Source organism: Mustela nigripes, chromosome 17 (assembly GCF_022355385.1).
Source record: "Mustela nigripes isolate SB6536 chromosome 17, MUSNIG.SB6536, whole genome shotgun sequence".
In the NCBI taxonomy this organism is placed as follows: Eukaryota; Metazoa; Chordata; class Mammalia; order Carnivora; family Mustelidae; genus Mustela; species Mustela nigripes.
In genome coordinates, this window is record NC_081573.1 from 45,972,456 (window position 1) to 45,988,442 (window position 15,987).

At 47.4% G+C, this 15,987-nt stretch overlaps 2 protein-coding genes across 4 annotated transcripts; one reads left to right on the forward strand and one right to left on the reverse strand.

Annotated features, from left to right (window-relative positions):
* Positions 1–7: 7 nt before the first annotated feature.
* TXNL4B (thioredoxin like 4B) lies at positions 8–7,561 on the forward strand. Of its 3 annotated transcripts, none has more exons than XM_059382323.1 (4): positions 171–260; positions 3,176–3,343; positions 4,855–5,006; positions 7,322–7,561. In XM_059382323.1, the coding sequence occupies exons 2-4, from the start codon at positions 3,212–3,214 to the stop codon at positions 7,431–7,433; spliced, it is 396 nt and encodes a 131-aa protein (XP_059238306.1). In that variant the 5' UTR covers positions 171–260; positions 3,176–3,211; the 3' UTR covers positions 7,434–7,561. The 3 variants fall into 3 exon arrangements, with proteins under 3 accessions (XP_059238307.1, XP_059238306.1, XP_059238305.1); XM_059382322.1 differs by having other exon boundaries at positions 7,078–7,412; XM_059382324.1 differs by lacking the exon at positions 3,176–3,343 and having other exon boundaries at positions 8–260; positions 7,078–7,412.
* Positions 7,562–11,055: 3,494 nt separating this feature from the next.
* LOC132005331 (haptoglobin) lies at positions 11,056–15,476 on the reverse strand. The gene is made up of 5 exons (XM_059382321.1): positions 15,373–15,476; positions 14,150–14,232; positions 13,740–13,841; positions 12,962–13,036; positions 11,056–11,968 (listed from the first exon to the last, which is right to left on the reverse strand). The coding sequence occupies exons 1-5, from the start codon at positions 15,375–15,377 to the stop codon at positions 11,190–11,192; spliced, it is 1,044 nt and encodes a 347-aa protein (XP_059238304.1). The 5' UTR covers positions 15,378–15,476; the 3' UTR covers positions 11,056–11,189.
* Between the last annotated feature and the right edge of the window lie 511 nt (positions 15,477–15,987).

The window sequence follows — 15,987 nt, forward strand, 5'->3', positions numbered from 1 at the left end:
GCAAAGTGGGCGAGACTAGAATAACCACTTTCGCTTGTTGGACTTTTGGGAGGGACAGCAAGTTTACCTACTGCGCCTGTGCGTTTTCTTTTTCCGTTTCCGTTTTCTCGAGCGGTACGCGGAGAGTTGCTAAGCAGTGGCGGCTGGGTTGCTGTGGGTTAAACGCTGGCAGAGAAGGTGTCGCCGGCGTCCCAGTTTGTTTGGAGACGGGTGTGGACGGTCCTGAAGTGGAAGAGAGGGAGGTGACTTGTGCAAATAAAGTAAGTATCGTTTTCCGTAGCAGTTAGGGGCCAGGAGTAGCCTAGCCACAGGTTTCGTTAAATATATGTATAATTGTGTCGAATATTTTGGAAAAAGAAAGGCGCTCTCTCCGATGTAAAGAAAATCCACCTGTCTGTCCACTCGCAGGCATAACCACTGATGGTGTTTGGGGAAATTTATTTCCAATTGGTTTTCTAGGCAAATGTATGTATTTGTATTACAATTAGGTTTTGTACAGCAGTAGAATCACACTTCGTATACTGTTTTATAACTTCTTTTCGGTATCTGACATTTTCATTTGTATCACGGTATTCAGTGGTCGTGTAATAGTATGTTTTAGGACTGTACTATCGTTTATTTTTCCAGTCCCTTTATTTTAGGCCATCTAGGGTGTTTCCAGTTTTTCATCACTAAGATTTTGAGAGTATTTTTTTCTGCATAAATATTTGTGAATGTGTCGAATTAAGTCTCAGAGATGGAAGTGTTCCTCGGATTGTTTTCTTCCTAGAAAAGTTTTGCTCCTCTGTATTACAGCGGGCACCATGCAGTGTGTGTCCGTTCATGCTCTTGCATTATTATTTCGCTTTACCAACTTAATGGGTTTGTCAAATAATCTTCTAATTTGCTTTTGTTTACTATTCAAGCTTAACTTTTCAAATATTTTGGTCCATTTGTGCTGCTTCTTCTTCTTTTTTTTTTTTTTTTTTTTTTTTTTACGATTTTATTTATTTATTTGTCAGAGAGAGAGAGTGCGAGCACAGGCAGACAGAATGGCAGGCAGAGGGAGAAGCAGGCTCTCCGCCGAGCAAGGAGCCCGATATGGGACTTGATCCCAGGACACTGGGATCATGACCTGAACCAAAGGCAGCCGCTTAACCAACTGAGCCACCCAGGCGTCCCTTTGCTTCTTCTTTTAATGAAGTTGCTGTTGGTATTCTTTGCTATGAACATATTCTTAGGTGTGGCATCAGTTTTCTTCTCTTCCTTCCAACATTTATACGGTCCCCTCACCCCGTTGAAGCTTTGTCTTCTCCTCACTTCCTTCTCCTTGTCAGTATCATAGTGTCAGTATCATTGAATTTTCGTGGAATAGGTCCATCCTTTCTTTGACTTTCCCCTTTGTAAGTAATTTGTTCTGCTACTGACATTTGATGAGGTCCCTTCTGGCAATCAACTTGCCTGTTTAAAAAATGACTTATTATGGGAATAATTTTATTTCCTATATGAATTTTATTAGTTAATATTTTAAAATGTGACTTGTCTCTCTCTGTCTCTCTCTCTCTCTCTCTCTCTCTCACACACACACACACAGACACATGCACACACATGCACACACACATAAAGAAATCTTCCCTTTTCATAGCATTAACCTACTTTGGGACCAGATTGAAAATGTCAGGTTCTCAATGGAGTTTCTTGTGGATGGACTCAAAAATAAAGTTCCTTTCTTAACCATAAAAATAGGTACTGATTATAGCAGAGGGAACACTGCACTAGAAATTTGGTGACTTGGATTCTAGTCCTTGTTTTAGCTAGAATCAAAACTGTAAGCAAACAAGTCTATAAAATGAGGGAATTGGATTGGGTCCCTTCTATCTTGGTGTTTTATGACTTGTTTCTTTTTTGTGTGGGGTGGGCCCACACACCCTTCTTAATTGGTTTGTTTGACGTGTGGTGAGGTACCTCTAGTAAGGCATGCACCAAGAATCTTGAAGCCAGGACTTAAGATAAAACTCCCATCAATAAAAGACTTAAAAAGTATGGTGCATGCGTAGTGGGGTGCCTGGGTGGCTCATTCAGTTAAGCGTCTGCCTTCGGCTCAGGTCATCTTCCCAGGATCCTGGGATTGAGCCTCTTGTCAGGCTTCCTGCTTAGCAGGGGAGTCTACTTCTACCTCTCCCTCTGCCCCTCCCCTGTGCTCACGCTCTCACTCTCAACTAACTAAATAAAATGTTTAAAAATTTTTTCTAAATGTATGGTCCATGCACAAAATAGTATGTTGTTGTAACAACATGTATAGAGATAGAGAAAGGTCTTCCCATATTAGGTAAAACACTCCAAAGTGCAGAAGAGTGGGTAAAGTATGTGTGCTGGACATGTGTGCCGGACGTCTGTCATTTGTCACTCCACCTGCACTCTTCCTCTTTCTCTAAACTGGGATCAGAAGACTGGGCTGCCTTCTGCATCTCCGCTGCCATCTGGTTCCAGTTTGAGTCAGCCAGTGGGCACATCAGCAGGAGATCAGAGGGAGGGAGAAGAGTGGCTGCATCCCTTCACTGCAGGCTGACCTCCTCTACACGGACCTTCTGCACCCCGTGGTCCCCACCACACACTTCTCCCTCCCGTGGCCCCTTCAGGCCTGGGGGTAGGAACAGCACCCTGCTCTACTAGCTGAAGTAGAGCACTGTACTCTGTTGTTTTCCTATACACTGCCTTCATGAAAATCTCTTTAAATGGCCAAACTTGAGAATGCCATCTTTTTCCTGCTGGCACACTGGCAGATAGAATAGGCTATTCTTGGGGTAAAAGAGGGAAAACACAGAGGGATGCATGTTTGTATTTTCCTGTAAATGCATAACAAAACTGGAAGATACATGAGAACCTAATGAAAGTAGCTATGTGGTGTGTGGGGAAAGATAGGCTAGTACGAATGGGGCCAGTCAGGGCAGACAGGGGGAGGGGGATTTTTCACAGCGTACATTTCTACATTGTTTCTTTTTAAGGTGAAGGACTTGCCACCAGTTTGTGCGTTTAGTGTTTTCCTTTTACTTTTTTGACACTGTATTGTATGAAACCATTTTTCCTCTGGGAATAAAATATACATATAACCTACTCCAAAAATAAAGTTGTTTTTGTTGTTTTAATTAGGACATGTGCACTTAATCTGTCTTTAAATATTGCACCTGTATTTCAGGACTGACAGTGAGGATTACTATTAGGATTTCTCAACATGAGCTTCCTATTGCCCAAGCTAACTAGCAAAAAAGAAGTAGACCAAGCAATACAAAGTACCGCAGAGAAGGTGTTGGTCCTCAGGTTTGGGAGAGACGAGGATCCTGTCTGTCTGCAGCTAGATGATATAGTAAGTGAATTTTTTAAATAAATGGTTTTTATTAAAAATCTATGGATTCTCACTTCAATATCTATAAAGTACATGGAAAGGAGCAGCCAGGCCCAGGGACACAACTTTTCATTTGTTGGCACACTTTTCACGGGCCTGAGCTGAGCCCCCAAAGCTCTAACTATGCTGAGTCTGTCCTAGATGTCCTTCTGCAACACCAGCCATTCAAGTTCAGTTTCACCAAGGCAGTGGAGAACCAGAAACACTATTAACAAGCATCTGTGAACATTATTTTACTCGGTCCCCACAACAGTGGGAAAATTACTGCTCCCATGGTGGGGGGTAAGTGCCCCACCTAAGAGCTAGGGTTTGAACTTCTTTCTCTCTGCCTGCAGATAAGCTTTCTTAGTGTGTTGCCTCCAGTGTGTGCCCAATGATAATCTCTTGTTTCATAACACACCTACATACTCTGATGAGCAGAGAGGGGAGTATGAGACAGAACAGGTTTATTCCTATCTGTGTTTCTTTTTTTTTTTTTTTTTTTTTAAAGATTTTATTTATTTATTTGACAGAGAGAGATCACAAGTAGATGGAGAGGCAGACAGCGAGAGAGAGATAGAGGGAAGCAGGCTCCCTGCTGAGCAGAGAGCCTGATGCGGGACTCGATCCCAGGACCCTGAGATCATGACCCGAGCCGAAGGCTGTGGCTTAACCCACTGAGCCACCCAGGCGCCCTCCTGTCTGTGTTTCTTATGGAGAGAGACTTCCCCCAGAACTGAGATCTCTTCCCAGCATCTCTATTGCTGCCACCCACAGTGTGAATCCCGTATAAGAATATTTAGTACTGTGATTAAAAATGAGTGTGTTAACAAAAATGATGTGTTAACATGAGGGGGAAGGGGCCAGAGGATTATATCCTCAGCTGTAGAGGGGATGGAATATCACCGAGCCAGGCTGCCCGAGTTCCAAGTCCCAGCTGTACTGCTTACTAGCTGTGTGACTAGAGGCAGGTTACCTCAATTTCTACGTCTAAGAAATGGAGACCATAGGAATGTTGCAGGGATTAAATGAGTTAACAGGTGTAAAGCACTTTGGACACTTAGCACATAATAACGGCCATGCAAGTCTTCCCTATTTTTATTACAATTATTGTTTATGGGGGGATTGGAAGGGAAGAGATTTGAGGGAATTTCAATGTACAGTACATAGTTCTGAGTTGTTTGTGTTTAAGTGAACGTGGATTTTATAAATTCACAAAAAGTTTGTAAAAACTTTTTACAACCAAGAACAGATTTTTTCTTAAAAATAAAGGGTTGGCGGGTAATGAGTTCATTTTACCCACGGCCCTCTCACAAGTCTACCAAAGGAAACTCAGACTGAATGATAAGGTTATACTGTATCTAATGTGGAACTCAGGAGAGATTCTCGCCCCAGGAATTTCTTTCAAATAGAATATTCAAGTAAAAAGTTTTCACAGAAGAAACCTTAACTGCCTCTCGTATTATGACGTACATGTCTCTCTCTCTTTGCAGCTTTCTAAGACCTCTTCTGACCTGAGTAAAATGGCTGCTATTTATCTGGTAGATGTGGACCGAACTCCCGTTTACACGCACTATTTTGACATCAGTTATATTCCATCTACTGTGTTTTTCTTCAATGGGCAACATATGAAAGTGGATTATGGGTAAGTCTGATTGACTTGCAATTACTATAGCGGTGGGAGTTTCTTTTACCCAAGTAGTTGCCATAACTCACCTGCCCGCCTGTGCTGCCGCAGTTTCCTCAGCTGGGCCACTCATTTGTACGTGAAACGCGGGTGCAAAAAAGAGTGTTTCCAGTGTGACTGGCAGATTTTAACCTCTTGCTGAAGCATGAAAGAATTGTACGATTTGGGAAGCGCTAACCATCCTTCAGTGTAGAAAATGCAGAACAGCTTTATTAAAAGTTTCCCAGGAATTTCGTTTAAAACAAAATAGGCCGTTGTATTTAAACGTCTGGGACTGGTAGGCTACATTTGGAAAGAAGTGTTCTAGCAAACTAAGACTTGCTTCTCTCTGCCCAACTGACCCATCTTCTGCCACTCAAAAGGTTTAGAAAACATTCTTCAACCAATTCTGTCAAGAATAAGCACTATGAAATCTTTAACACCTTCCACTGCATCCAGTCAGCGTCCTAATACTTAGCATGTATTTTCAGCCCGTCTGTGGTTGTTATCATTTCCTGCTGTGAGTGGGGTATTTGCTTGTCAGATCTGTGTTCCTGTTTTGCCATTCTCTCTCTAAGCGTACGTTAAATATTACTTGTTTTAAGTATTTTAAAGCTATATATTCTCCTAGGATACAGTTAAGTATTATTTTGGTGCAGTCTTTTTCAAGGGTGATTTATGACACTATTTCCCATCTTAAAAGTCTATAAAATTTGGGGGCACCAGGATGGCTGAGTCAGTTGAGCATCCGACTCTTGATTTCAGCCCAGTTGATGGTCTCCACGTCATGGGATCGAGCCCTGGGTCAGGCAGGGAGCCCAGAGTCTGCCTAAGACCCTTTCCCTCCCTACCCCCCAACTCATAGACTTTCTCCCCCCCCAAAAAAAGAGAATAAAAAACCCAGCAATTGTATTTCCAGGAATTTCTCTGAAGGAAAAATAATCATAAAAGTGGGCAAAATTGGCTGTGTGGCTATTCATCCCACTATTATTTAGAAAGCAGAATATATAGAACGTAGATGTTGGGGCACCTGGATGGCTCAGTGGATTAAAGCCTCTGCCTTCAGCTCAGGTTGTAATCCCAGGGTGCTGGGATCGAGCCCCACATCAGGCTCTATGCTCGCCAGGGAGCCTGCTTCCCCATCTCTCTCTCTCTGCCTGCCTCTCTGCCTACTTGTGATCTGTGTCTGTCAAATAAATAAATAAAAAAGGGGGGACACTGGGTGGCTCAGTTGGTTGGACGACTGCCTTCGGCTCGGGTCATGATCCTGGAGTCCTGGGATCAAGTCCCACATCAGACTCCCTGCTCAGCAGGGAATCTGCTTCTCCCACTGATCTCTCTCCTCTCATGCTCGCTTGCTCGCTCTCTCTCAAATAAATAAATAAAATTAAAAAAAAAAAAAAAAGAACATAGATGTCCACAGAGGGACACTGGAAGGATGTACTGAAATGCAGCCTTCTGCTGAGCAGAGAGCCCAATGTGGGACTCGATCCCAGGACCCTGAGATCATGACCTGAGCCAAAGGCAGTGGCTTAACCCACTGAGCCACCCAGGCGCCCCAGTAATTTTTTTTCTAAAAAATTTCTACAATTAGCATACTTGAAGTTTGAACTAGTAAAAAAAAAAATAAAAAATAAAGATTTCATACTCACCATTCAAAAGTATCCATGAGGGGAACTCCGAGACGATGACCAGTTAATGGGCTTTCCATGGTGAAGCCAACAGCAGCAGCCACAAACTATGCCCAGGCCAGCGTCCAGGGAGTTCTACTGGAGAAGGAGCTAAGAAGTGATTAAAAGAGATTTTGAAGTGGAGGCTCTTCACGTGATAGGGCTCACATGCCGCCCCAGTGGCTGATGGCACTGGTTTTAGTCCTGTATCAAATGGGCCCCTTAACTGCAACCAGAAGTCAATGTCAGGCTTCATGTCTTAAGTGTCACTGATGAGAAGAAAGTAACAGAGCAGCGATTCATTTTGTTTATCCTGAAGGTCTGCCACAAGTAATCGCCAGAAGTTCTGAGCGAGCTTGTTTTTCTCCCATGCTCTCTAGGTCTCCAGATCACACTAAGTTTGTGGGAAGTTTCAAAACCAAGCAGGACTTCATAGATTTGATTGAAGTAATTTATCGAGGAGCAATGAGGGGGAAACTTATTGTCCAAAGTCCTATTGATCCCAAGAATATTCCCAAATATGACCTTCTCTATCAAGACATTTAGCACATTCACTACTCAAAGTTGAAGACAAAGGCACATGTTGAAGCAGTACCCGAATCCGACTGTGTTGTCTTCCTGGAGTCCTTCAGAAAGGTGCTCAGCATCCCAGCGGAGAAGAGGTCTGACTTGGACAGAAAATCCCCCGCCCCCGAATAGAAGGCCATGCTGGTGCCGTGATGAGCAGCGACGCTGAAATGTCTACTTGCTGCAAACCTCCGAGCAGTCAAGACAACCGTGGTCCGTTTTCCCAGCGTGATTTTCTGAGTTTATATTGTACTTCTCTTTATCCCTTAAGATAATACAGAGTCCTTTCCAACATTACCTACTACTGTTGAATTACGTTTATGTGATACACAAGGAAAATAGAAAATCTGTTTGCACAGGAAGAGAAATACTTCTTTTGTACCCTAAGTGTACACACACAGGCTCCCCCTCGCCCATTACTCCACTCAGGTGTTTACTGCGTGACTGCGCGCGCTCCCGTCGCCAGTCCCTGTAATCCCTGTTTCTCTTGGATAAGTGATTCTCTGCTGAGAGTGGGCAGATTTGCTTTATTTTGGAAACCTTCTAGCTTAGACTTTTTTTTTTAAGATTTTATTTATTTATTTATTTGACAGAGAGAGATCACAAGTAGGCAGAGAGGCAGGCAGAGAGAGAGAGAGGAGGAAGCAGGCTCCCCGCCGAGCAGAGAGCCCGATGCAGGACTCGATCCCAGGACCCTGAGATCATGACCTGAGCCGAAGGCAGCGGCTCAACCCACTGAGCCACCCAGGCGCCCCTAGCTTAGACTTTTAAAAGAGTATCCTGGTTTGCTCATTTTACTAGTTTTTATGTTACAAAATTGCCCAAGAAATGAGACCTTGAACCTTTACCATCCAGCACCTAGTTTGAGCTAAGCCAAAAAAATGAGCTACCTGTAGTTAGTAGGAGCAGGTTTTTCCCAGAAGCCAGAGTGCTGCTTCTCTCTGGGGCTTTCGCTCCAAGGACTCAAGACTGGAAAGAGATGCCAGAGTTGTTAGAAGAAATAACATCTTGGGCGCCTGGGTGGCTCAGTGGGTTAAGCCGCTGCCTTCGGCTCAGGTCATGATCTCAGGGTCCTGGGATCGAGTCCCGCATCGGGCTCTCTGCTCAGCAGGGAGCCTGCTTCCCTCTCTCTCTCTCTCTGCCTGCCTCTCCATCTACTTGTGATTTCTCTCTGTCAAATATAAATAAATAAAATCTTTAAAAAAAAAAAAAAGAAGAAGAAGAAGAAATAACATCTTTATGTTATTTGCCCCTTTTGATAACTTGATGAAGAATTCTTGCTCTTCTGGCGTCCCCAGCATGACCTGCCCTAACCACTTGGGCAAGTCACTGCTTCTCTCAAAACCTCATAGAGCCTCTGGATCCTGACTTTCTAGAACAAGTGAAAAGGTGCAGAGTCGGAGGGCCAGGGGCCAGGCAGGATCAGCCAGTTGCAGGCCTCCTGGCCAGCAGAAGCCGGGTTCTGTGCAGGCCAGCACTGTCGCTGCAAGTACGTTCCCCCTTCACCAGCTGCTTCCCTTCCGAGCCTCATCTGCAGGAAGAGGTGGCCACTGACGGGCACAGAAGGAAGGCTGCTGGGGGCTCTGGTGTCCTTCGCTGATGAAAGGAGGGAGCCGCCGCCACCACTGTGTTCTCCCCTCTCGCCGTGCTGGTTTTCCTGATCCGTGGGGCTGCGGCAGCCATCCCAGGACCATGAGGACCAGCATGGAAAGTGAAGGTGCAGAGAACAGTAAAACCCTGGGTCCCTAGAGGTTTTGAGCCTGTGAGTAAATACTAGACCTACCTCCCTCCAGACCCCTGTGAAAGAATAAAACGTCTTCATTGCCTCTCACTGTTGTTGGACTTTCTTTCAGAGCCTAAATCACACAGTATTTGACGTGGAGTAAGTGCACAGATACCAGCAAAAACACACAATTTGTGCGGCACCTGGGTGGCTCGGTGGCTTAAAGCCTCTGCCTTCAGCTCAGGTCATGATCTCAGGGTCCTGGGATGGAGCCCCGCATCGGGCTCTCTGCTCCGCGGGGAGCCTGCTTCTCTCTGCCTGTCTCTCTGCCTACTTGTGATCTCTGTCTGTCAAATAAATAAATCTTTTAAAAAAAAAAAAAACAAAAACAAAACCCTCACAATTTGCCCTGTAAAATTACCCTGACTCCTCTCCGCCCGAGGTGTGCAGGGAATGTTTCTCTGAAGTCCCGATTTGTGTGCTTGTTCCTACCTTACTCGCTTTCCGTTCTGCAAGTACCGTTTGGGTTCATACTGAGTGCCCTGCCCTGTGCCCGATGCTCCCTAAATACAAACGACTCCTGCGCTTCGCAGAGACAAGGCTTGCCCCTCCCGGAGGGAAGGAGGCGCTTGCGTGGAAGAGGGGGAGCATGTCCGGAGAGGGCGCCGGAGCAAGAAGGTCGGCCGGAGACCGCGAGCGTGTTCAGAGAGCTGCACGGAATTCCGGGGCCCTGAAGCTCAGGGACTAGCCCAGGAGGGCAGATGGTGCTGCTGGGGAGGAAGCCAGAGAAGACAAGTGAATGGAGAAAATGCCAAAGGCTTCCTGCTGAACAGTCCAGAAGCCACTTAATGCAACCAAATAATTGTTTTTTTAAAAAAAGTTTGTTTTTTTGTTTTTTTTTTTTTCAAGAAAACTTAGTGCTAAAGATAGTACCAGAAGGAAAAGGCAAAACTGTATTCTGAGAGGCATTCTGTTCATGTGTGTGTAGTATGTTTCCGCTTCTGGCTCTTCTCTCTTTCACAGGTTTTAGACTAGAGGTGTAAGATCTCCACTGGTCCTCTAGCTCTAAGGGGTTGAAAAGTACTGGCGGCTGTGCTGTGCGGCTGTGCGCGTGAGGACAGCTTCGCAGGGCGGGGTGGGCCCTGGTGTGCGAACAAGGACCTCGGGGCATTTTACACCAGTGAGAAAGCGAGGCCCTATTTTCATGTGACCAAAGGTTATCTTGAGGAAAGGTCAGTGTCCTAAGGGCTTAAATAGCCAGGAAGAGGGGAAGAAGTTAGAAGAGCTTCCTGCTTACAAGGGTTCTGAAACCATTCTCCTGGGAGACCCTTAATAGCAAGAGCCTGTCTTCGTGAAAGGGAAGACTCTGGTGGCTTGCATTTGGCTCCTGGTAAAGGCTGGGTTTCTTCCAGCCCAGGAAAGCCTACCCTACTGAGGAAGAGACCTGTACCTCTTTACCAAGTTCCAGAATGTGGGTAGGGACATGAGAGATGATCTGGTTCGAGCCGATCAGAAAGGAAAGCAGGGACTGAAGGCCCTTGGCAGACGTACGGCCGCACTGCGATCTGGACCCAGCAAGTCCAGAACCGCTCCTGCCTTTACCTCATCTTACTTTGTTTTCTGAAGTGCTGCTGTGTGGGGAGCACATATAGCAAGATTCCGCCTGGGTCAGAACCCTCGTCTTTGTCCCACGGTGAGTTAGCGTCTTGCTCTTCAGCTCGCACGATCCCCTCGCTCACTGCCCAGAAGCAAGAGCGTGCGGGGCAGAGAGCTGAGGTTCGGATTCAGACCGGCCTGGGTTACCGGCGGTGTAGCCTTAAGCAGATCACTTGCCTTCTCCAAGTCTGTTTCCTTGTCTCTGAAACAAGGGTAACCGTGACCTTTCTGAGGCCTGCTGTCTGGTTGGCATGTGGTCACTGAGGGTGACCCCAGCACAGGACAGTTCTGTGCCACCTTAGGGGTTTGTGGTTGGCTTGGGGTGGTTTCTGCCACGCCCCAATATAGAGCACCGCTTAGCTGTTGCTGCACAGTAACTAAGGGAACGGCCTGGGCTAAAAACCCACAGAAATGACTCAAAAGAAAGCTCTTTATTGATTGACTCCACACCGCTTCACACCGTGTTTTCTCCCCTCCACTCCCATCCACTTTCCCCTCTTCCAGAGTGAGTTCTTGCCCTTGGGCAGGGGCTGCCAACAGTCAGCGTCAGTTGCCAGCAATGGTTTCCCGAATCCAGGCCAGAATGGAGGGCACCTTCACATACACACCGTACTCGGCCACAGTACAGCTCTTATCAAAGCTCAGGATTCCGGCCGCATACCAGGTGTTGTCCTCCTGGTCGTGCACAGCAAAGGCGCTGCCCGCGTCCCCGTAGCAGGTGTCTTCCTGAAACTTGGACATGCCAGCGCAGAAGGTATGCTCATTCAGTATGGGCTGCACCCCCACGGGGCTCTTGGACGACTTCTTTTCGGGCACTGTGCTGCCTTCGTAGTGCTGGACACAGTTGTCTTGATCGGCCACAGGCAGCATGACGTACTTGAGTAGCTCGGTATACCTAAAGTTGGAATTTCGCCCCCAGCCAGACACATAGCCCACACGCCCGACTTGTGCATAATCTTTGGAAGGCAGACAGATGGGCATTACCCTGTCATTAATGGGCACCTTCTGCTTGAGTTTGATGAGCCCGATATCTACCTTGGAGTAGTCAGGGTGGAGAACCACCTTCTCAACCTCCACAAGCTGGTTTTTCCCCACATAGAGTGTTAAAGTAGGGGCGATGTCTTTTTCTTTCGCATCATCCGTATGGCCCAGGAAGAGATTTTTAGCTGTGGTCAGCAGCCATCGCTCATTGATCAGCGTGGCCCCGGAGGTTAGATTATGGTGCGAGACCATCTTGGCCTGCCAGGGAAAGCTGCCTTTGGCATCCACGGATCCACCTATGATGCGCTGCACCTGGTCCACCGGGTTCTTGGGCTTCCCGCATACTGTCAGGGAGAGCAAGAAAGTCAGGAGCGGGAGTGTGAGTCTCCCGGTGTGGGAGAGAGGGGGCCGGCGGGGCCAGGTGCTGCTGTCGAAACTGTCGTGTTGATTTCTACACAGAAATATCGACACGCCTTGCCTTTACCACCTGCTGCTCTCATTTCCACAGTTAACAGTTTAAAGTGGTTCTTGTGTACATCACTGAGACACTAAGTGCTCTTCTAACTCACCAAAAAAAAAAAAAAAAAAAAAAAAAAAAAGGAATGCTGAGATTTTCAAATGCTGGCTGATGAACTGTATGTATATTTAAATCATTTATCACAAAAAGACACGTCCACAACTCCCTGAAATTCGTCATAAGGATGAGAGGCTATAATGATTCATCCTCTGCATAAAGAGCGATGTGTCCCAGCACTGGCTGGAGCTCAGATTTTAGATCTTGCAGTTAATACAAGATAGGTTAGTAGTTCTGCACGAGAACTTAGTGTAGTTAGTAGTAGCAGAAGAGGGCAGGCGGGATCCTCTGGTCCCAGGAGGGACACGGAAAGAGCAACATCTCTTCCTAATAACTAGAAACACAGGTCCCAACCCCTCGCCAGCCTGCATCACCCGTCTGTGGATTTGGCTGGTTTCGGCCCTCCCACAACTCGTTCTGCCTGCTTTACACTTGACTCTGGGCTCCCTGAACAGCCTATGTGAACATACAGGGCCTCCTGACCCTAGAGGCCAGGGTAGACAGTGGATTCAGCCAATATCCTGAAGGTCCAAATGATCAGGATCCTTAGTGAACTTTGCTGGGGAGCATCCTCACCTAAAAGTTCGCTTATTAGCCTGACCCCTTGTGGTTCTCCCCGGTCCCGCATCTTGGCTCTCATGTGCTTGAAGGAAAGCAGTCGGGAAGGATGCACCTTTGGGACCTTTCGATCGAGATGCCTGCCGGTGCAGGAGACTCTCAACACCCACCCTCGGTCAGCTTCCCAGGGCTCCTGGCTTCCTACCTGCTTCACACTCAGGCAGCTTCTCTCCAGTGACCTTGTTTGTCCAATGCTTCTCACTGTTCAGGGCGTACACTCCTGAAACAAAAGGAAAGAAATGAATCAAAAGAGAAATTGAGTCTACCCTGAGCATGAGGAGGGAAGGTGTTTAAAGAGAACTAGAAAAAGAGGAGAAGGAAGGGCAGGAACGAGGAGGCAGGGAGCAGCGCTGCGCTGGAGGCCAGGTGCTGGGGTCCGGTGGCGCTCCGCAAGACGGATGTGTGGCAGCAGCGATGCCATCCAGACTCGCGGTGACTACAGATCCTGACCTCTCCCTCCTCCAGGCCACCTGATCTTGAGCAAGTTACTCAACCGCGCTGTGCCTCATCAGCGCTATGAGAATAGTAACTGGCTTCCTGGGTGGGGGTGGACGTCATGAAAACTCCATGAGCAGACACATGTGAAGCACTTAGCGCGCGGAGCACAGTGCTAGGTCAGGGCCACCTGCCGTCTTCACTAGTGCCACCCTTGCTTCTTTGACCACGTCTCCTTTGGGAGATGCAGATGTCCCTCTGGGGTGGGCAGGCTACATAGCATCGCCTTCCCTTCACAAAGGGGCAAACTCGAGGCTGAGTTCATTTTCCCAAGAGGCCACAGTTACTGGTGACAAAACCCTTACTAGAATCTACCTCTTCTGGTTCCATGGAGAATGTGTCAGCGCTCTGGCCCATCGCCCCTGGCTCCGCTCATCACAGAAAGGCCAGGGCAGAGGAGGGTGCGGGGACACTTGTCCAAGTCTTACCGTCTCCTTCAGTGCGCAGTCTGTAGAGGGGCTTACACTGGTAGCGAATCAAGTGCTCCACGTAGCCATTTTCAATCTCGGGGGGCTTTGGGACACTGACCTCTGCAAAGAGAAAGTCATTCATTGGAGGAGGAGGGCGAGACTCAGAAACTGATCCCAGGGACTGAGAAATCTGTTGAGAAGAGGCTGCTGTGCACATCAGCCACCCTCCAGCTCCAATGGAAACCAAAGGGAAGGCCATCCCCGCTCTATCCCGGCTCCCCAGAGTTCTCCACTGGAATGAAACACCAGACATCAGGACGAGATGCAGGACCTGGCTCTTCCCGAAGAGAGGGCGCCAATCCGGCAGGCTTGCAAGGAGGCAGGGCAGTGCTGAGACGTGAGGCTCCCCCCCGAACCCCAACACCTACCTGCGTGGTCTGTGGCCTCACTGCCAGTGTCCGCTGCGTAAAGCTGCCCGCAGAGCAGGAGGGCAGTGACCACTCCCAGGGCTCTGCCGAGAGACAACAAGAAGGAGTGAGCACCTGGTCTCCCGGCCTCACACCCGCACCCCTGGGCACCCACACCCCTTCCGCTGGGCCGCCAGAGAAGAAGCTGTACGGAAGTGCTGGCACCAAGAAGCGGCCGCCACCCCCATCCACACACACACTCAGGCAGGTCCTCGGTATGCCCGGGTTCCAGTGTGCTCTGCCCCGCCAGGAATCCTGCATGCGCTTCCGAGAGGGACCACCAAGGTAGAAAGGCGTATAGATCTGTGAGCCTCAGTTTCTGGCGGCATTTAGGAAACGTTGAATTGCCAGTAACACGTGAACCCCCCTGCGAAAAGAAGCCTCCCTCACTGTTCCCCTGAGGTCCTGGGCCACAAGGTGCTGCTAATAAAATGTGGATCACCAGAAGATGGAAAACAGGTTTCATATGCTATTCTCTTTACTTTTAAAAATTTTCCATTTCCAAGAGGTTTTAAATATACAAAATTTAAAACACTTGCATGGTTTTCCTGCTAATGATAATTTGCCTTCAGGAAACCTCAAAATGCCCAAAAGGGTTCCAGGCAGATAACTGGCTTCCTGAGAGCCAGACTGTGGGCACCAGTGCCCCGGGCCGCACTCACCAGTTCCCCATCTCGCTGACCGAAGCCAGCTCTATGGAGAACGCTTGGCTATGTGAAGTTTGTAGTCGTGCGACTTCAACATTTCAAAAAAAAAAAAAATTCTTCTGTTATTTTGATAAAATCTCAGTGCCTTCATTGGGTCATTTAAATGTGTTACCTTTGGTCCTATGCATTTTTTAAAAATGAGAAAATATGCTAATAAATATATTTAAATTGCCAGAAAGCCTACCATGGGAGCTGCTGGCAGGCATCCCCTGCAAAGGTGAAAACTTTGTAACCTCGAGGAAAGAGCTATCCATTAGAGTAAGTCGCATTCTCACGGATGCAGAAAAGCAGAAGATTGAACACACGAAACCTCTTAAGTTGCTCTAATTTAAAGCATCTGCCCTATTTCTTTGGGTTTGTTTTGCATCTCCCCTTTGGTTTCGCCTATACCTGGACTGTCGTGGAGGTAAAGGCTGTACACAGAGAAGGAAGCAGTCATCTAGAGAAAGGGCAGGAGGGGCAGAGCTGCGTACTCACCTCATCCTCGGTTTGTCCTGCCTCTGGCAGAGCAGTGCTGTGGGGTCCCCTGCCGATGCTTTTATGCCCTCAATATCTCACTCCACCCCTTCTCGATGTTGTAATTCCTGTGTCTACACAACTTTGACCTTGTTAATAAGGTCATTGCATTTTCCAGTAACAGGGCCACAAACAACATCCCTGATCAGAGTGGAGCTCTTGCTTCACACTTGAGTTTCCCTGGTTTCTTTACAAACCCCAAAGAAGCCTGGCCACACTCTGACCCCATGTGGCTGCCAAAGGGTTTCCCAAAATCAGATGCTGTGTGCAGGACTTGGGGGAGGAAGCATCAATCTGTGTCTCTGTTTTGGAGCATTTTCAGCGCTGAGAAACAAAGCCCTTCTGTGAGTTATTTTAAACCCATTATAGACGCTCCTGCAACCTGGCTGAGACAGGGCTCTAAAGAAAACATTTCCTTTTCACAATCATTTCCCCCACCAGTGTTGACATCTGCCTATTGCATAAAATTTCTCCAATGCTGAAATCAGTAAAATGTATTTATTGTGCCTTCTCTGATAGCTCTCTGCAAGAAATCACATAAAATGATTAAAGCTCTAGTGTAGGCTGGCGCAAACC

Bases quoted from the DNA above. Each gene is read 5' to 3' on its own strand.
- TXNL4B (XM_059382322.1), top strand. From the start codon at position 3,212: ATGAGCTTCCTATTGCCCAAGCTAACTAGCAAAAAAGAAGTAGACCAA. The intron at 3,344-4,854 runs GTAAGTGAATTT...CTCTCTTTGCAG, and splicing joins GTCTGCAGCTAGATGATATA to CTTTCTAAGACCTCTTCTGA. The intron at 5,007-7,077 runs GTAAGTCTGATT...CATGCTCTCTAG, and splicing joins CATATGAAAGTGGATTATGG to GTCTCCAGATCACACTAAGT.
- LOC132005331 (XM_059382321.1), bottom strand. The intron at 13,037-13,739 runs GTAAGACTTGGA...CTTTTGTTTCAG, and splicing joins ACTGCGCACTGAAGGAGACG to GAGTGTACGCCCTGAACAGT. The intron at 11,969-12,961 runs GTAGGAAGCCAG...TCTCCCTGACAG, and splicing joins GCTGCCTGAGTGTGAAGCAG to TATGCGGGAAGCCCAAGAAC.